The sequence below is a fragment of the Panulirus ornatus genome, chromosome 1, assembly GCF_036320965.1.
Source record: "Panulirus ornatus isolate Po-2019 chromosome 1, ASM3632096v1, whole genome shotgun sequence".
NCBI lineage: Eukaryota > Metazoa > Arthropoda > Malacostraca > Decapoda > Palinuridae > Panulirus > Panulirus ornatus.
The window spans coordinates 29,779,650-29,801,561 of NC_092224.1; the positions used below are offsets into that span (position 1 = coordinate 29,779,650).

Consider the following 21,912-nt stretch of genomic DNA (forward strand, 5'->3'; position numbering starts at 1 on the left):
TGGATGATACTGCGTTGTTTGCAGAGAGTGAGGAGGAGTTGCAGAATGTTGTAAGTGTGTTTTATGATGCATGTAAAGCATAGGAGATTGAAGGTAGATGCAAGTAAAAGTAAAGTAATGGTGTTTGAAAGGAAATGGAATGAAAGTATAGATTTTGTAAAACCATATAGATTGAAACAAAATACATCAAATTGTAATGTGGATGTGGAAGGAAAAAGACTGGAAGAAGCGAGGGAATTTAAGAATCTGGGAGCAGTCTTGAGTAAGTGTAGTGATATGGAAAAAGAGAGAAGGGATAAAGCAGTACAGGTTAGAAGAGTCATTGGGTCCCATAATTGAATAATGAAGGATAGAGGTGAAGTAGGGAAGTGAAAAATTGATTAAGGGAAAGCATAGTCCTCCCTACCCTGACCTATGCAGCCAAAACATGCATGTGGAATGAGGTGCAGAGGTCAAAAATCCAGGCTATGGAAATGCTCTATTTGAGAAGAGCATTAGGTGTGACTACATGGAATGCAGAAAGAAATGAAAGTGTATAGGAGATGTGGAATGGCAATGAATGCAAAGGAATTGAATTGTAGAGTGGCAGAATGGGTGAAATGTGATACTTTGAGGTGGTTTGAGCTTGTGGAAAGAATGCAAGACTGGGAATTTACAAGGAGAGTGCATGATATTACAATTACAGGGGATGGTGTGAGTGGAAGACCACCTGTGACATTGCAAATAGGGTAGAGGAATACTGGAGAGAAACAGAGGAAGAATGCATGAAATGGTGCATGTGAAGGAGGTATGTAAGGACAGGGATAAGTGGAGACTTTTGCCATGGCCGCCACCTCTTGATGGGAGTTCCCGGAGGGAACATGCATCAGAGATATAGATAGATAGATAACATATATAAATTCAAGAAGTTGTTTGATAGTAGAGTGTTCAAACTTCCTTCCCATGTTGTACAAATTGGTACATAATTACAAATAGGAAATATCATTGAGCAGTTACTTCTCATTTGCCATGCACTTTTGCACATAGACACACATTGTAACAATTTTTTATGATTGTGGTCCTGACCAGTGGATGTGATCAGCTTTCTGAGTGCTGCAAGCGCCCCATAAGGCTAGAAAGGACTCCTGGTGCATATATATATTGGGCCATTTCTTTCGTCTGTTTCCTTGCGCTACCTCACAAACACGGGAGACAGCGACAAAGCAATATATGAGTGAAACGAAGCTCAAGGGTAAAGGGGAAGATTGGTTTGGGAATGTCTTGGGAGTAAAGTCAGGGGTTAGTGAGAGGACAAGAGCAAGGGAAGGAGTAGCAGTACTCCTGAAACAGGAGTTGTGGGAGTATGTGATAGAATGTAAGAAAGTAAATTCTCGATTAATATGGGTAAAACTGAAAGTTGATGGAGAGAGATGGGTGATTATTGGTGCATATGCACCTGGGCATGAGAAGAAAGATCATGAGAGGCAAGTGTTTTGGGAGCAGCTGAATGAGTGTGTTAGTGGTTTTGATGCACGAGACCGGGTTATAGCGATGGGTGATTTGAATGCAAAGGTGAGTAATGTGGCAGTTGAGGGAATAATTGGTATACATGGGGTGTTCAGTGTTGTAAATGGAAATGGTTAAGAGCTTGTAGATTTATGTGCTGAAAAAGGACTGGTGATTGGGAATACCTGGTTTAAAAAGCGAGATATACATAAGTTTTGGAAAGAGGGGCAAGTATAAAGTCTGTTGGGGATGAGAGAGCTTGGGAAGTGAGTCAGTTGTTGTTCGCTGATGATACAGCGCTGGTGGCTGATTCATGTGAGAAACTGCAGAAGCTGGTGACTGAGTTTGGTAAAGTGTGTGGAAGAAGAAAGTTAAGAGTAAATGTGAATAAGAGCAAGGTTATTAGGTACAGTAGGGTTGAGGGTCAAGTCAATTGGGAGGTGAGTTTGAATGGAGAAAAACTGGAGGAAGTGAAGTGTTTTAGATATCTGGGAGTGGATCTGGCAGCGGATGGAACCATGGAAGCGGAAGTGGATCATAGGGTGGGGGAGGGGGCGAAAATTCTGGGAGCCTTGAAGAATGTGTGGAAGTCGAGAGCATTATCTCGGAAAGCAAAAATGGGTATGTTTGAAGGAATAGTGGTTCCAACAATGTTGTATGGTTGCGAGGCGTGGGCTATGGATAGAGTTGTGCGCAGGAGGATGGATGTGCTGGAAATGAGATGTTTGAGGACAATGTGTGGTGTGAGGTGGTTTGATCGAGTAAGTAACGTAAGGGTAAGAGAGATGTGTGGAAATAAAAAGAGCGTGGTTGAGAGAGCAGAAGAGGGTGTTTTGAAATGGTTTGGGCACATGGAGAGAATGAGTGAGGAAAGATTGACCAAGAGGATATATATGTCGGAGGTGGAGGGAACAAGGAGAAGAGGGAGACCAAATTGGAGGTGGAAAGATGGAGTGAAAAAGATTTTGTGTGATCGGGGCCTGAACACGCAGGAGGGTGAAAGGAGGGCAAGGAATAGAGTGAATTGGAGCGATGTGGTATACCGGGGTTGACGTGCTGTCAGTTGATTGAATCAAGGCATGTGAAGCGTCTGGGGTAAACCATGGAAAGCTGTGGAGGTATGTATATTTGCGTGTGTGGACGTATGTATATACATGTGTATGGGGGTGGGTTGGGCCATTTCTTTCGTCTGTTTCCTTGTGCTACCTCGCAGACGCGGGAGACAGCGACAGAGCAAAAAAAAAAAAAAAAAAGTATGTAAGTAGGAGAGATGGCCAGAGAGCGTTATTGGATTATGTTTTAATTGACAGACACGTGAAAGAGAGACTTTTGGATGTTGATGTGCTGAGAGGTGCAACTGGAGGGATGTCTGATCATTATCTTGTGGAGGCTAAGGTGAAGATTTGTATGGGTTTTCAGAAAAAAAGAGTGAATGTTGGGGTGAAGAGGGTGGTGAGAGTAAGTGAGCTTGGGAAGGAGACTTGTGTGAGGAAGTACCAGGAGAGACTGAGTACAGAATGGAAAAAGGTGAGAACAATGGAAGTAAGGGGAGTGGGGGAAGAATGGGATGTATTTAGGGAATCAGTGATGGATTGCGCAAAAGATGCTTGTGGCATGAGAAGCGTGGGAGGTGGGTTGATTAGAAAGGGTAGTGAGTGGTGGGATGAAGAAGGAAGATTATTAGTGAAAGAGAAGAGAGAGGCATTTGGAGGATTTTTGCAGGGAAAAAATGCAATTGAGTGGGAGATGTATAAAAGAAAGAGACAGGAGGTCAAGAGAAAGGTTCAAGAGGTGAAAAAGAGGGCAGATGAGAGTTGGGGTGAGAGAGTATCATTAAATTTTAGGGAGAATAAAAAGATGTTCTGGAAGGAGGTAAATAAAGTGCATAAGACAAGGGAGCAAATGGGAACTTCAATGAAGGGCGCAAATGGGGAGGTGATAACAAGTAGTGGTGATGTGAGAAGGAGATGGAGTGAGTATTTTGAAGGTTTGTTGAATGTGTTTAATGATAGAGTGGCAGATATAGGGTGTTTTGGTCGAGGTGGTGTGCAAAGTGAGAGGGTTAGGGAAAATGATTTGGTAAACAGAGAAGAGGTAGTAAAAGCTTTGCGGAAGATGAAAGCCGGCAAGGCAGCAGGTTTGGATGGTATTGCAGTGGAATTTATTAAAAAAGGGGGTGAATATATTGTTGACCGGTTGGTAAGGTTATTTAATGTATGTATGACTCATGGTGAGGTGCCTGAGGATTGGCGGAATGCGTGCATAGTGCCATTGTACAAAGGCAAAGGGGATAAGAGTGAGTGCTCAAATTACAGAGGTATAAGTTTGTTGAGTATTCCTGGTAAATTATATGGGAGGGTATTGATTGAGAGGGTGAAGGCATGTACAGAGCATCAGATTGGGGAAGAGCAGTGTGGTTTCAGAAGTGGTAGAGGATGTGTGGATCAGGTGTTTGCTTTGAAGAATGTATGTGAGAAATACTTAGAAAAGCAAATGGATTTGTATGTAGCATTTATGGATCTGGAGAAGGCATATGATAGAGTTGATAGAGATGCTCTGTGGAAGGTATTAAGAATATATGGGGTGGGAGGCAAGTTGTTAGAAGCAGTGAAAAGTTTTTATCGAGGATGTAAGGCATGTGTACGTGTAGGAAGAGAGGAAAGTGATTGGTTCTCAGTGAATGTAGGTTTGCGGCAGGGGTGTGTGATGTCTCCATGGTTGTTTAATTTGTTTATGGATGGGGTTGTTAGGGAGGTGAATGCAAGAGTTTTGGAAAGAGGGGCAAGTATGAAGTCTGTATTAGATGAGAGAGCTTGGGAAGTGAGTCAGTTGTTGTTCGCTGATGACACAGCGCTGGTGGCTGATTCATGTGAGAAACTGCAGAAGCTGGTGACTGAGTTTGGTAAAGTGTGTGAAAGAAGAAAGTTAAGAGTAAATGTGAATAAGAGCAAGGTTATTAGGTACAGTAGGGTGGAGGGTCAAGTCAATTGGGAGGTAAGTTTGAATGGAGAAAAACTAGAGGAAGTAAAGTGTTTTAGATATCTGGGAGTGGATCTGGCAGCGGATGGAACCATGGAAGCGGAAGTGAATCATAGGGTGGGGGAGGAGGCGAAAATCCTGGGAGCCTTGAAGGATGTGTGGAAGTCGAGAACATTATCTCGGAAAGCAAAAATGGGTATGTTTGAAGGAATAGTGGTTCCAACAATGTTGTATGGTTGCGAGGCGTGGGCTATGGATAGAGTTGTGTGCAGGAGGGTGGATGTGCTGGAAATGAGATGTTTGAGGACAATGTGTGGTGTGAGGTGGTTTGATCGAGTAAGTAATGTAAGGGTAAGAGAGATGTGTGGAAATAAAAAGAGTGTGGTTGAGAGAGCAGAAGAGGGTGTTTTGAAATGGTTTGGGCACATGGAGAGAATGAGTCAGGAAAGATTGACCAAGAGGATATATGTGTCGGAGGTGGAGGGAACGAGGAGAAGTGGGAGACCAAATTGGAGGTGGAAAGATGGAGTGAAAAAGATTTTGTGTGATCGGGGCCTGAACATGCAGGAGGGTGAAAGGTGTGCAAGGAATAGAGTGAATTGGATCGATGTGGTATACCGGGGTTGACGTACTGTCAGTGGATTGAATCAGCGCATGTGAAGCATCTGGGGTAAACCATGGAAAGTTGTGTGGGGCCTGGATGTGGAAAGAGAGCTGTGGTTTCGGGCATTATTGCGTGACAGCTAGAGACTGAGTGTGAACGAATGGGGCCTTTGTTGTCTTTTCCTAGTGCTACCTCGCACACATGAGGGGGGAAGGGGATGGTATTCCATGTGTGGCGAGGTGGCGATGGGAATGAATAAAGGTAGACAGTGTGAATTGTGTGCATGGGTATATATGTATGTGTTTGTGTGTGTATATATATGTGTACATTGAGATGTATAGGTATGTATATTTGCGTGTGTGGACGTGTATGTATATACATTGTGTATGAGGGTGGGTTGGGCCATTTCTTTCGTCTGTTTCCTTGCGCTACCTCGCAAACGCGGGAGACAGCGACAAAGCAAAATGATAATAGCCTCCACAAGATAATGATCAGACATCCCTCCAGTTGCACCTCTCAGCACATTAACATCCAAAAGTCTCTTTCGCGCGCCTGTCAATTAACGTGTAATCCAATAACGCTCTCTGGCCATCTCTCCTACTTACATACGTATACTTATGTATATCTCGCTTTTTAAACCAGGTATTCCCAATCACCAGTCCTTTTTCAGCACATAAATCTACAAGCTCTTCACCATTTCCATTTACAACACTGAACACCCCATGTATACCAATTATTCCCACAACTACCACATTTGAACACCCCATGTATACCAATTATTCCCACAACTACCACATTACTCACCTTTGCATTCAAATCACCCATCACTATAACCCGGTCTCGTGCATCAAAACCACTAACACGCTCATTCAGCTGCTCCCAAAACACTTGCCTCTCATGATCTTTCTTCTCATGCCCAGGTGCATATGCACCAATAATCACCCATCTCTCTCCATCAACTTTCAGTTTTACCCATATTAATCGAGAATTTACTTTCTTACATTCTATCACATACTCCCACAACTCCTGTTTCAGGAGTACTGCTACTCCTTCCCTTGCTCTTGTCCTCTCACTAACCCCTGACTTTACTCCCAAGACACTCCCAAACCACTCTTCCCCTTTACCCTTGAGCTTCGTTTCACTCAGAGCCAAAACATCCAGGTTCCTTTCCTCAAACATACTACCTATCTTTCCTTTTTTCACATCTTGGTTACATCCACATACATTTAGACACCCCAGTCTGAGCCTTCGAGGAGGATGAGCACTCCCCGCGTGACTCCTTATTCTGTTTCGAGTGAGTAACGTAAGGGTAAGAGAGATGTGTGGAAATAAAAAGAGCGTGGTTGAGAGAGCAGAAGAGGGTGTTTTGAAGTGGTTTGGGCACATGGAGAGGATGAGTGAGGAAAGATTGACCAAGAGGATATATGTGTCGGAGGTGGAGGGAACAAGGAGAAGAGGGAGACCAAATTGGAGGTGGAAAGATGGAGTGAAAAAGATTTTGTGTGATCGGGGCCTGAACATGCAGGAGGGTGAAAGGAGGGCAAGGAATAGAGTGAATTGGAGCGATGTGGTATACCGGGGTTGACGTGCTGTCAGTGGATTGAATCAAGGCATGTGAAGCGTCTGGGGTAAACCATGGAAAGCTGTGTAGGTATGTATATTTGCGTGTGTGGACGTATGTATATACATGTGTATGGGGGGGGGGTTGGGCCATTTCTTTCGTCTGTTTCCTTGCGCTACCTCGCAAACGCGGGAGACAGCGACAAAGAATAATAATAAAAAAAAAAATATATATATATATATATATATATATATATATATATATATATATATATATATATATATATATATATATTTCTATTTATTTCTATTCTGCCTTGTCGCTGTCTCCCGCATTAGCGAGGTAGTGCAAGGAAACAGACGAAAGAATGGCCCGATCCACCCACATACACATGTATATACATACACGTCCACACACGCAAATATACATACCTATACATCTCAACGTATACATATATATACACACAGACATATACATATATACACATGTACATAGTTCATACTGTCTGCCTTTATTCATTCCCATCGCCACCCCACCACATATGAAATAAAAAAACCCTCCTCCCTCATGTGTGTGAGGTAGCGCTAGGAAAAGACAACAAAGGCCACATTTGTTCACACTCAGTCTCTAGCTGTCATGTAATAATGCACCGAAACCACAGCTCCCTTTCCACATCCAGGCCCCACAGAACTTTCCATGGTTTACCCCAGACACTATACCTTCCTGCTCCAGGATCCCTATGCATGAGGTTCGTAGCACTTTGGAAGCATGCCATGCCCACTGAGTGGGTCCCATTGGTCAAAAAAAGTGATGTTGTGTGTAAGGTAAGTGCCCGACATTTAAGTAAGAGTTCATTGTCTTGCAGTAAGGAAGTTGCACCTTAGGAATAACAGGTCATGTGATATGTTAAATGGAATGATCTGTGATAACCAAAAATGCATGGGTCATTGATAATGCACTATTTGACTTAGGAACAGATACAGATCAGTGAAGGTGGACTAAAAGGTTCCAGTAAAAGTAGCAGTGAGGCCACCTTAAGAAGTACAGAGTTGGATTCCTACCATCTCAGTGATTGGAAAAAAGAACTCCGATCAATTCAGGTATAGTACTAAGTTTACCAGTTTTGTATGTTGTATGGTTTTCTGATTATTGAATGAACTCATGAAGCCATCTGGTGAATTCATTATCAAAGTACAGTTGCATCCATATGTTAAAAACAGTATTTAATCATTTTGAAACAGGATGCGTGTGTGGGACGTGAAGTAGCCAAATTCCAAAGAACAATCAATGAGACTCAACGAAGGTGGGAGGAAAACTATGCACGTCATGTTCCTAGAAGTTCTTACTTTAATGGACAGTCTGACAGTTCCACAGAAGTTCTTCACAATCCACGTGTTGGTATGTTGTTTTTATCCATGGAAAGTGATAGAATCATGTAATTTTGAATTCATTTATAATTACTCCGGGACCTCTTAAATTTCTTGCATCACCTAGTATAGCATTAAAGAAATATAATCCTTCTAATATCCTTATTCCCTGGGAGATCATGTATCTTCATCTTATACCTTTTTGATATGTTTCCATGAATTACTCTTTCGTTATAGATTCTTTATTGTCCTTCCTTGTTTGGCTTGAGGTTAAAAACATTGTTCTTTATGCCCTCCATTTGTTTCCAAGCACATTTTATCATAAACTTTATATATCTCTCCCTCCAACTTTTCAGACTATAAAGCTATAGCTTTTTCCATTGTTCATGGTAATTTATATGCTCAGTCCATTCATCTTAATTGTAAAATGTTTCTGAAATCTCTCTGATGCTCCCTCACCAGCATTAGCATTTCTAAGGCCAGATAGGCCTCTTCCATTTAATTGCTGGCTTTGGGTAGATGCTGCTGGATGTGTGGATGCCAAATTAACGAACACAAACACAGCAGGTTGCAGGAAAACCACTTAAGCAGGTATACTTAAGTCACACAAGTAGCACAAATCAGCATTCAACAGTGGTAGCTGTGAGACTGACCCTTTGTCAGAAACATGGCAAACTCCACTTATGACCCACATTTACTCACCAGTCAGCCCTCACAAAAGTTTCAGCCCACTTACTATTGCACACACGTTTTGAAATATTTTACCTATTTGTAAATATCTTACTTAGGGGAAATACGAATTTAAAGTATGAGATTTGTTTCTGATGTCATAATCTGTGTTCCTGGCTATGAAACGTACTATGTGGTTGCCTTTTTTTACTTGCTGCTTGGCACTGTTTAGTGTACTTCAAGTAGTTGCTAATGACAACTCCAAGGTCCTTTTCTTCATTTAGCTTAGTTAGAGAGTTTCTGAATAGTTTGTAAGCTGTAACATATATCCTTTTCTCCAAAGTGCATAATTTTACACTTGTTTACATCAAACTTCATTTGCCATATGTCTGACTACCCTGATAGTAAGTTATAAGATCTCTTTGAATAATTTCTCACTCCCGCCTGCTTACAGTTCTGCCTCCTGGTTTAGTATTGTCTGTAAATTTGAGAGTGAGCTCTAGTTCATTAATGTATATTATGAAAAGAATTGGGTCTAGGACCAACCCCATGTGGCACACTACTTGTTACATTTAGTCAGTCTGAGGGTTCACTATTTAATGCTAAACACTGCTTTGTTCCGGTAAGCAAGTCCCTGATCCATGTACAGAGTTCTTCACTGATTCCATGTGCTATGAGTTTATTTAAAAGTCTCTTGTGAGGTACTTTATCAAAAGCCTTTTGGAAATCTGAATATACTACATCAGACAGTACTTTTTTGTCCCATTTCTGATAAATAATATTAAAGAATTCCAAATTTGTCAGACAGTGTCTTCTATTGCAGAAACTGTGTTGGTTGTCCAGATATGATTTTGTGATCTAGAAACGTTACAATTTTATTGTATTATTTTTCCATTGACATAAGGCTAATTGGATGGTAGTTCAAGGCACACTTTTTGTCTCCTTTTTTATATTTAGGAGTAACATTTGCTTGTTTACAGTCGGTTGGCACCTGACCATCTGATAGAGATTGGTTGAATAATTTGTTATGGGGTATATCAGCTGTCTCCTGACATCTTTTAAAAATCTTGGAGCTGTTACCTGGGCTGTTGGTTTTGTTAAAATTTAATTGGTCCAGGTATTTAATTATTTCAGAGCTCTTTATTTCTCTAACCCTCAACTCTTCTTCATCAGACCCTTGAAACATTTTCATTGGTTGTGGTATTCGAGATGTTTCTTCAATTGTGAATACAGATTTAAAGGAATAATTTAGTATGGTAGCCATTTTCTTTTTCATCAGAAGTTAGTGTGTCATGTTTGTTTCATGATGGTCCAATTCCTTCTTTTACTGTTTTCCTTTGTCTTCTATATTTGAATAATTCCTTAGGATTATTCTTAACTTTCAAGGAAATTTTTTTTCTTCCCTGCGTTTACTGTCTTATGACCTTACACTCTCTTTTGATTATGATTAATTCCTGGCAATTTTCATTGGTTTCCATTGACTTTAAATTCTTATATGTTTTCTTTTTTTGGCAAATCAGTTCTTTTATTCTCCCATTCATCCATGATGATTTTGAAATATTGCAAGTAGTGTGTTTTTAGAATTACTCTACAATTCCTATACTGTGTGAATGTCACGAAGTTGTAATGAACTAGTACTGCGAATTTCGTGTCTGATGTTTTCAAAATTTGCTCGCCTTTATTCTGGGATCATGGTCTAAATTTTAGCTCTAATCTAATCAAATTGTGATTGCTCTTTGACAAACTCTCACCGACTGACCCTACTTGGCCTTTCTTTGTAAATTCTTCTGCCTAGGTGATATATCATTGTCTGTTTCCTGTATTGCTACCACTTTTGCTGACAAGAATCCAGCTTCCTCTTCCCACCCTTATATCCTGACATCTAGTTTTTACAAGGTTTTGCTGTTTTCCCTAACACCTACCAAAAGCCTATCAAATACATCACAGACTAAACAAGAATTGTACTAACCTTCTCTGAGGAGAAAATCCCTGGTAAACTCCCAATGGCATCAGGGCAGGCAACTTGAGAAGCTGGAACCATCTTCTAGGATTTCACTAAGATTCAGAGGCTTTCTCTAAAATTCAGGGGATTTCAGTATGATTAATTTGGGTCACTTTGTGGCACACAATAAGGCCTGTTTGAAATTGGGTTGGTGAGCACATCGCAAAAACACTTCTCTCCTTGACAAAGGTTTCTACCAATCTCTCTATCAAAGATTCCTCTCAACTCTCGTCTTTCCTGTGACAGTTCTGCAATTCCATCTCGACTCAGTGAACATACTTGGTATCACTGTAACATTCACTCTTTCTTAGAAACCTCACGGTATAGAATAACTAAGTCTGCCTCTAGGAAACTGGGTGTCCTGTATAGATATCGAAACTTTTTTGCTTCCAAACATTTGCTCTGCTTATACATAGGACTGATTCATCCTTATATGGATTACTGCTCTCATCACATCTGGGTTGGTTCTAGCTCTGCATCCTTACTTAACATGTTTGAGTTGAAAGTGGTCCTATTTATGAATTCTCTTAGGCTAACTTCAAAACTTGACCCTCTTGCCCCATGCTGCAATGTTGGTTCACCTTCCCTCTTCTGTAAGTATTACTTTGGTTTTTGCTCCCAGGAGTTGGTTGCTTGTGTGCCCCCACCACTAGCTATGACCATGCAATACTCAGCAAGCTGGTGCATCCCATGATTACTGTGTGGCCATTGGCAGCTCAAGGGTGGCTTGTATTGGTAACAGTTTCTTTCCCTACTACTCGAAGGCTTTACTTCACCTGCTTGTGGTTATATTGCAGATGAAATTTCACTTTTGCCAAGGTTTTATCGTTGTTAGTGAATGAAAAGGAGTATCATTTCTCTGTTACTGATTGTAGTGCAGCTTTGAAGCTGCAGAAGCTCTGTATAGGGATCCAGGGGTTACATAATAAAGTTAAAGTAATTGATTTAATTTGTACATTGACTGATTTTTTGTCGGTAGAATAATTTTCAGTTACTATACTTCCATGAGATTTTCATCAAGATTTTAAACTAACTACAGTAATTTATTTATTGATGTCTAATTTACAAAATCTGAATAACTGTTGGAACTAACCCTGATGTGAAAATTGATTGCATTTTTTAGCTTAAAAGTTTCACTTGATCATACTGGATATTTTCTCATTTCTTTATTGTTTTTCATGCAAAATATATCATTTGATTTTTCCCATGGACGTTTTAACTAATATCTGAAAGAATTTTACAAAACCCTATTTTGAAAAAGATTTAATATGACGGTCTATCACTTTCAGATTCATACTTGGTTCCCCCACGGCATGACCTTTGGCGGACAGTGAGTGAGGACACTATTACTGCTCACCCAAAAGAAAAAGCTGTGGTACAGCCACTCTTAAGGCATACAAGTGTTGATAATTTGCAGCCGTCTACTAAAATCTCCAATCTTCATAATTTGGGGTCAGTTCCTCAACAGAATATGAACATCAATTCTGTAAGCAGTATGAGCAATATCAATGTAAATACTACAACTAATCTTAGCAAAAGTGCTAGTTACCAGCACAATTCACACTACAAAAGATCAATGGAGAGTATGAGTCCATATAGTGATGGTGAAAGCCATGGTGAGGGGATTGATAGTGATGCCTCAACTCACACACAAGATGAGGTTCCTACGTTACCGTCTGTTAGAAAATTGGCCTCAAAGTTTGATATTGCCAACCGAGAGAGAGTTAATGATTTAGACAAACATGAAAAGGATGTAAGTATTCATTTTCATTTCTCATTTACAATGAATATGAGACTTTTAATTCAAAACCTTGATTATCCACTGAAGTATCATTGACAAACAAGAAATAGTACTTAGAAGTTTAAAGATGATTATATGCAATTATTTCATAGCACTCTGAATATATAATTACTAACTATGTCATGAATTAATTTGTGCTTTGTAAACAGAATTCTCTTTCATTCTATGGGAAGAAGAACATCCACCTGATTGAGAAGGTATCCCCAACTGATCAACCATACAGTCGCAGCTACATCAACAACCTTAATAAGAGAACGGAGAAGCCATACATTGTTAAAGAGGTAAGGTATTTGCCTGATGATCGAGATTCTCATCATGCTCCTGAAACTGGTTTATATAATAGTGATGCTGACAATTCAGAATTTGATGATCATGCATCACTTACCAGCTTCAGTTTGCCACCAACATCTAGCTCACTTAGTGGTAAATACAGCTTCAGTACCTCCAGCCTCATAGACACTGACTTTTGCAATTCAGTAGACTGTAGGGACATAAGCAAACTTACTACACGTGACCACATAGACGATAAAACTATTTTTGGAGTGACTCTCCATAAGACAGGACAGAGTTCTACTGTCACTAATGATAGCAGGAAACAAGCATCAGTTTCCTGCATTTCTCCAGCAGAAGCAATGCCTGTTGAACATATGAACTATGGAAGCAAATGCATCTCAAATATCACCATGTGTGATCAAGAGAGGAAAATGACACCACTTGATTGTCTTTCAGATGCAAATGCCCTTCGACAATCATCTTTCATAGAAACACATAATGGAAGCATTTTGGGTACATCTGATCTAGATTCTGATAAGTTAGAATATCAAAAAATGCTTCCTAGTGTGTTAGATTTACATTTAGCCTCAGATTTATCTAAAATGAATGCCTCAGTTTCATCTCTACAAGCAAACAAAACACTAGGCATTGAACAGCCAGCAACAAGACATTCACCATTTAACAGGCAGAGCAGCCTGTCAAGCATCTCTGTATTATCTGGCCCAGCATTTGCACCCAAGGGAAAAAGACGTATGAGTGATTTTCTGAATAATTACCGTGGACAGAAATCTTTATGTGAGACTAATCAACCAGATATTATATTTGACAGGAATATAAATAGGCAAAGGTCTAATGATGCCTGTAAACTGCTTGAAAATTCATTTCAGGGTCAGTTGAAAGAGTCATCTAAGAGAGAGACATTTGAGAAATCAGAAAGAAAAAAGTTATTCACGGCTATATATTCCGACACAGAATCACCCAAGAGAGAGACATTAAGAAAATCAGAAAATGGGAGGTCATTCAGATCTCCAAATTGTGACATACCTCAATCTTCAGAGCTCCAAAATACTAGAAGCTCTAATATTAATGAAGAAATACAAGAGGAAACAAGAAACAAATCAGTGGCAGCAAAAAGTGATATTTCAGTGAAACTCCCTGCCATTGATAATATAGGATGTTTTACAGAGAAAGAAGACATTAATCACCCATCAGGAAAGAACTTATCTCCATTTTCATTAGGCTGTAGTAGTGAAGAATCAGTTGTCAAAAAAGGATATAGGATGTCAAATGCTGCTACAGACCATGGATTGCTTCAGATACCTGTCACTGATTTTTCAGATGATGTTGATGGTGACTCCATTTCTCAAAAAACTGACATTACATTTACTGCTACCCAGGTATACAGTGAGGAGGAGGATCACTGTACAATAGATCTAGATAAAACACATGTATCAGCATTTCTGGGTCAAGTAAAAGAAAATTTCCAAACACTGACAGAATCAGAGGTTGACATGCCCACTGGCCAAAATTCATGTGAAGATAATGGAGACAGAGCAGTCAAAAACATGAAAAGTATGCATCCCATGAAAAGACATAAGAGTATTGGAGATTTGTTAAAGGAATATAGTAATATAAGTTCACTTGAGCAAAAACCTAGATTCACTGCAGTAAAACCAAATAAGAAAGAGAATGTGATCAGAACAGATTCAAACAAGACTATCATAACTATCTCAAACACTGAAATGCACTCATTACCGAAGATTCAAAATATTGATACATCTGAGCACACTGCAAAGAATTTGAAATTGCTTCCATCCAGAAGTGCTGGACCTAATGTCAAAATTCCTTCTGTTTCAAAAATAGATACTTCTGTAAATAATATGTATTACAGTGACCTTGAAACCACCAAGCAAGCAGATGATACAGTTCAAACAGTAGATGGTTGTGCTATAAATAATAAGTTGCAAGGGGACACAAGCACATGTACAGTGATCAGCATGTCAGATGACACTTCAGCATCCTCTAGCACTGTTGCAGTGCATCATGCTAGTATTGTGTGTATAGAGGACAACATTGAAGAAGGTAAGAACTATTTGCCCAGAGTTAGTGCTTATGGCAAAGCCTTACCTGATTCAGGAGCTATCAGTGGTAATATGCAAGCTGTTACTGTACCTGTTGAGCATTTGCCTCCTCCTGGTGTTAATGATATGGCATTGAATGGCTTAAAATCAGAGAATAAACTTTCTGTACATTCCATGGGGTCTGGTTTAATTGGAGCAGGGTTTACAAGTCACAGTACAACATCAAATCCTTCACAAGATGGGATACAAATTAATGATGTTCACATAAGCACCAAAAAAGATATTAATGAAGTTAAGGATATTCATCTTGACATAAAGAAAGGTGATGTTTATAAACCAAGAGCTGTAGGACCTCACATAACAGTGATATCTGTAGCTGAATCGTCTGTCAACCCTCTCCCATCACATACGCATGGTATGTCCTGCCCCTTAGATTCCAGTGATGATGACCTCCCTCTTGATGACCCTGCTGAAATCACCAGAATAATTGTTCACGGTTCTCGCACTGGCAATAGCAACAAAAAGATGATAAAAAGACATAATCTTATAAAGGCATCAATTCCAGCCAACTCACCATTTTCCCCATTAAGATCAAAGTCAACTATTCCAAAAGCAGATGGCCCATCTGTGAAGAAATTAGGCCCTAGAGATTCCTGTGATGAAGGTGTCGACTTCCAAATGAGTGATATGGAGACTACTCCCTCGCCTACTTCCTTGGAGTCAAAATCAACCAGTAGTCTGGACAACATCGGGAAGGAGGTCTGCGAACCCATGGTATAGTGCAATTTATCTGCACGTATGCATGAATCAAGAGGGTTCACAGAGAATGAGGTATTATTTGGCATCATTGCAGTATGGGTTTGCTTTCTTTGGCTAATGTCTTTCCAGTTCTTGTAAAATATCATAGCCTGGTTGCCTAAATTTCAAGTATCCTACTACATTATGGGTGTATATACTTTGTTAGCTGTTTCATCACAACTTTAAATAAATGCTCAGCAAGTAGGTTTCATTGTAACATTCCTAGAGCTACACACATTATACTGTTAATGAAAGTGAGTGGTAATAGAAAAAAATTTTCTTTGTATAAATGAAAAGATGCATATTGACTATGGTATCACCATTTGATTGCGGGTCCTGACCTTCATCTGTCTACCATTTTGCTGCAGGTCTTAATTTCTGTTAGCTAATAATATTTTAGCTTGGCGCCTTTCACATTGCAGCTGACGCTTTGGCTTTGTGGCAGAAAGATGCTATGAGCCTCGCCATTTAGGCCTAGTTACCCTTTTGATGTCAGAGTAAGGATTATGGCATTGCTCTGTTGCAGCAGAAAAGTAAACTCCAGTAGAGTACACATGAAATTTTAAATATTTATTTGCTACTTCCCATGTTAGCAAAGTAGTGCTAGGAGTGCATGAAGAAAGGCCCAACCCACCCACATACACATGTATATACATACACACACACACACACACACACATATACATACCTATACATATACATACCTATACATATACATACATATACATTCACAGACATACATATATACACATGTACATAATTCATACTTGCTGCCTTTACTCATTCCCGTCGCCACCCCACCACACATGAAATGACAACCCCCTCCCCCTGCATGCGTGCGAGATAGTGCTAGGAAAAGACCACAAAGGCCACATTTGTTCATACTAAGTCTCTAGCTGTCATGTATAATGCACTTAAACCACAGTTCCCTTTCCACATCCAGGCCCCACAAAACTTTCCATGGTTTACCCCAGACGCTTCACATGCCCTGGTTCAATCCATTGACAGCATGTTGAGATATTTCTTTCTTTCTTTCAAACCATTCGCCATTTCCCTCATTAGCAAGGTAGCGTTAAGAACACAGGACTGGGCCTCTAAGGGAATATCCTCAGCCTGGCCCCCTTCTCTGTTCCTTCTTTTGGGAAAAAAAAAAAAAATATATATATATATATAGATAGATAGATAGATAGATAGAGTTGATAGGGATGCTCTGTGGAAGGTATTAAGAATATATGGTGTGGGAGGCAAGTTGTTAGAAGCAGTGAAAAGTTTTTATCGAGGATGTAAGGCATGTGTACGTGTAGGAAGAGAGAAAAGTGATTGGTTCTCGGTGAATGTAGGTTTGCGGCAGGGGTGTGTGATGTCTCCATGGTTGTTTAATTTGTTTATGGATGGGGTTGTTAGGGAGGTGAATGCAAGAGTTTTGGAAAGAGGGGCAAGTATGAAGTCTGTTGTGGATGAGAGAGCTTGGGAAGTGAGTCAGTTGTTGTTCGCTGATGATACAGCGCTGGTGGCTGATTCATGTGAGAAACTGCAGAAGCTGGTGACTGAGTTTGGTAAAGTGTGTGAAAGAAGAAAGTTAAGAGTAAATGTGAATAAGAGCAAGGTTATTAGGTACAGTAGGGTTGAGGGTCAAGTCAATTGGGAGGTAAGTTTGAATGGAGAAAAACTGGAGGAAGTAAAGTGTTTTAGATATCTGGGAGTAGATCTGGCAGCGGATGGAACCATGGAAGCGGAAGTGGATCCTAGGGTGGGGGAGGGGGCGAAAATCCGGGAGCCTTGAAGGATGTGTGGAAGTCGAGAACATTATCTCGGAAAGCAAAAATGGGTATGTTTGAAGGAATAGTGGTTCTAACAATGTTGTATGGTTGCGAGGCGTGGGCTATGGATAGAGTTGTGCGCAGGAGGGTGGATGTGCTGGAAATGAGATGTTTGAGGACAATGTGTGGTGTGAGGTGGTTTGATCGAGTAAGTAACGTAAGGGTAAGAGAGATTTGTGGAAATAAAAAGAGCGTGGTTGAGAGAGCAGAAGAGGGTGTTTTGAAATGGTTTGGGCACATGGAGAGAATGAGTGAGGAAAGATTGACCAAGAGGATATATGTGACAGAGGTGGAGGGAACGAGGAGAAGTTGGAGACCAAATTGGAGGTGGAAAGATGGAGTGAAAAAGATTTTGTGTGATCGGGGCCTGAACATGCAGGAGGGTGAAAGGAGGGCAAGGAATAGAGTGAATTGGTTCGATGTGGTATACCAGGGGTTGACGTACTGTCAGTGGATTGAAATCAGGGCATGTGAAGCATCTGGGGTAAACCATGGAAAGCTGTGTAGGTATTATATTTGCGTGTGTGGACGTGTATGTATATACATGTGTATGGGGGTGGGTTGGGCCATTTCTTTCATCTGTTTCCTTGCGTTACCTCGCAAACGCGGGAGACAGAGACAAAGCAAAAATATATATATATATATATATATATATATATATATATATATATATATATATATATATATATATATATCCTTTCCTTTCATACTATTCGCCATTTCCCGCGTCAGCGAGGTAGCGTTAAGAACAAAGGTCTGGGCCTTTGAGGGAATATCCTCACTTGGCCCCCTTCTCTGTTCCTCCTTTTGGAAAATTAAAAAAAAAAGAGAGGGGAGGATTTCCAGCCACCTGCTCCCTCCCCTTTTAGTCGCCTTCTACGACACGCAGGGAGTACGTGGGAAGTATTCTTTCTCCCCTATCCCCAGGGATATATATATATGTATATATATATATATATATATATATATATATATATATATATATATATATATATATATATATATATATTTATTTTATTATTATACTTTGTTGCTGTCTCCCGCGTTTGCGAGGTAGCGCAAGGAAACAGACGAAAGAAATGGCCCAACCCCCCCCATACACATGTATATACATACGTCCACACACGCAAATATACATACCTACAGAGCTTTCCATGGTTTACCCCAGACGCTTCACATGCCTTGATTCAATCCAGTGACAGCACGTCAACCCCGGTATACCACATCGCTCCAATTCACTCTATTCCTTGCCCTCCTTTCACCCTCCTGCATGTTCAGGCCCCGATCACACAAAATCTTTTTCACTCCATCTTTCCACCTCCAATTTGGTCTCCCTCTTCTCCTCGTTCCCTCCACCTCCGACACATATATCCTCTTGGTCAATCTTTCCTCACTCATTCTCTCTATGTGCCCAAACCATTTCAAAACACCCTCTTCTGCTCTCTCAACCACGCTCTTTTTATTTCCACACATCTCTCTTACCCTTACGTTACTCACTCGATCAAACCACCTCACACCACACATTGTCCTCAAACATCTCATTTCCAGCACATCCATCCTCCTGCGCACAACTCTATCCATAGCCCACGCCTCGCAACCATACAACATTGTTGGAACCACTATTCCTTCAAACATACCCATTTTTGCTTTCCGAGATAATGTTCTCGACTTCCACACATTCTTCAAGGCCCCCAGAATTTTCGCCCCCTCCCCCACCCTATGATCCACTTCCGCTTCCATGGTTCCATCCGCTGCCAGATCCACTCCCAGATATCTAAAACACTTCACTTCCTCCAGTTTTTCTCCATTCAAACTCACCTCCCAGTTGACTTGACCCTCAACCCTACTGTACCTAATAACCTTGCTCTTATTCACATTTACTCTTAACTTTCTTCTTCCACACACTTTACCAAACTCAGTCACCAGCTTCTGCAGTTTCTCACATGAATCAGCCACCAGCGCTGTATCATCAGCGAACAACAACTGACTCACTTCCCAAGCTCTCTCATCCCCAACAGACTTCATACTTGCCCCTCTTTCCAAAACTCTTGCATTTACCTCCCTAACAACCCCATCCATAACCAAATTAAACAACCATGGAGACATCACACACCCCTGCCGCAAACCTACATTCACTGAGAACCAATCACTTTCCTCTCTTCCTACACGTACACATGCCTTACATCCTCGATAAAAACTTTTCACTGCTTCTAACAACTTTCCTCCCACACCATATATTCTTAATACCTTCCACAGAGCATCTCTAGCAACTCTATCATATGCCTTCTCCAGATCCATAAATGCTACATACAAATCCATTTGCTTTTCTAAGTATTTCTCACATATATTGTTCAAAGCAAACACCTGATCCACACATCTTCTACCACTTCTGAAACCACCTGGAGGTTTTGGCTCTGAGTGAAATGAAGCTCAAGGGTAAAGGGGAAGAGTGGTTTGGGAATGTCTTGGGAGTAAAGTCAGTGGTTAGTGAGAAGACAAGAGCAAGGGAAGGAGTAAGCACTACTCCTGAATCAGGAGTTGTGGGAGTATGTGATAGAATGTAAGAAAGTAAATTCTAGATTGATATGGGTAAAACTGAAAGTTGATGGAGAGAGATGGGTGATTATTGGTGCATATGCACACGGGCATGAGAAGAAAGATCGTGAGAGGCAAGTGTTTTGGGAGCAGCTGAATGAGTGTGTTAGTGGTTTTCATGCACAAGACTGGGTTATAGTGATGGGTGATTTGAATGCAAAGGTGAGTAATGTGGCAGTTGAGGGAATAATTGGTATACATGGAGTGTTCAGTGTTGTAAATGGAAATGGTGAAGAGCTTGTAGATTTATGTGCTGAAAAAGGACTGGTGATTGGGAATACCTGGTTCAAAAAGCGAGATATACATAAGTATACGTATGTAAGTAGGAGAGATGGCCAGAGAGCGTTATTGGATTACGTGTTAATTGATAGACGCACGAAAGAGAGACTTTTGGATGTTAATGTGCTGAGAGGTGCAACTGGAGGGATGACTGATCATTATCTTGTGGAGGCGAAGGTGAAGATTTGTGGGGGTTTTCAGAAAAGAAGAGAGAATGTTGGGGTGAAGAGAGTGGTGAGAGTAAGTGAGCTTGGGAAGGAGACTTGTGTGAGGAAGTACCAGGAGAGACTGAGTACAGAATGGAAAAAGGTGAGAACAAAGGAGGTAAGTAAGGGGAGTGGGGGAGGAATGGGATGTATTTAGGGAAGCAGTGATGGCTTGCGCAAAAGATGCTTGTGGCATGAGAAGCGTGGGAGGTGGGTTGATTAGAAAAGGTAGTGAGTGGTGGGATGAAGAAGTAAGAATATTAGTGAAAGAGAAGAGAGAGGCATTTGGAAGATTTTTGCCGGGAAAAAATGCAAATGAGTGGGAGAGGTATAAAAGAAAGAGACAGGAGGTCAAGAGAAAGGTGCAAGAGGTGAAAAAGAGGGCAAATGAGAGTTGGGGTGAGAGAGTATCATTAAATTTCAGGGAAAATAAAAAGATGTTCTGGAAGGAGGTAAATAAAGTGCGTAAGACAAGGGAGCAAATGGGAACTTCAGTGAAGGGGGCTAATGGGGAGGTGATAACAAGTAGTGGTGATGTGAGAGGAGATGGAGTGAGTATTTTGAAGATTTGATGAATGTGTTTGATGACAGAGTGGCAGATATAGGGTGTTTTGGTCGAGGTGGTGTGCAAAGTGAGAGGGTTAGGGAAAATGATCTGGTAAACAGAGAAGAGGTAGTAAAAGCTTTGCGGAAGATGAAAGCCGGCAAGGCAGCAGGTTTGGATGGTATTGCAGTGGAATTTATTAAAAAAGGGGGTGACTGTATTGTTGGTAAGGTTATTTAATGTATGTATGATTCATGGTGAGGTGCCTGAGGATTGGCGGAATGCTTGCATAGTGCCATTGTACAAAGGCAAAGGGGATAAGAGTGAGTGCTCAAATTACAGAGGTATAAGTTTGTTGAGTATTCCTGGTAAATTATATGGGAGGGTTTTGATTGAGAGGGTGAAGGCATGTACAGAGCATCAGATTGGGGAAGAGCAGTGTGGTTTCAGAAGTGGTAGAGGATGTGTGGATCAGGTGTTTGCTTTGAGGAATGTATGTGAGAAATACTTAGAAAAACAAATGGATTTGTATGTAGCATTTATGGATCTGGAGAAGGCATATGATAGAGTTGATAGAGATGCTCTGTGGAAGGTTTTAAGAATATATGGTGTGGGAGGAAAGTTGTTAGAAGCAGTGAAAAGTTTTTATCGAGGATGTAAGGCATGTGTACGTGTAGGAAGAGAGGAAAGTGATTGGTTCTCAGTGAATGTAGGTTTGCGGCAGGGGTGTGTGATGTCTCCATGGTTGTTTAATTTGTTTATGGATGGGGTTGTTAGGGAGGTGAATGCAAGAGTTTTGGAAAGAGGGGCAAGTATGCAGGCTGTTCTGGATGAGAGAGCTTGGGAAG

At 40.7% G+C, this 21,912-nt stretch overlaps 1 protein-coding gene across 1 annotated transcript in view; it reads left to right on the forward strand.

Moving 5' to 3' along the window:
- Positions 1 to 21,912, forward strand: part of LOC139760579 (uncharacterized) — a 128,243-nt gene that overhangs the window by 94,616 nt on the left and 11,715 nt on the right. Inside the window, 4 exon segments of the mRNA XM_071684357.1 lie at positions 7,607 to 7,729; positions 7,871 to 8,027; positions 11,957 to 12,420; positions 12,618 to 12,749. Coding sequence (XP_071540458.1) covers positions 7,607 to 7,729; positions 7,871 to 8,027; positions 11,957 to 12,420; positions 12,618 to 12,749 — 876 coding nt within the window.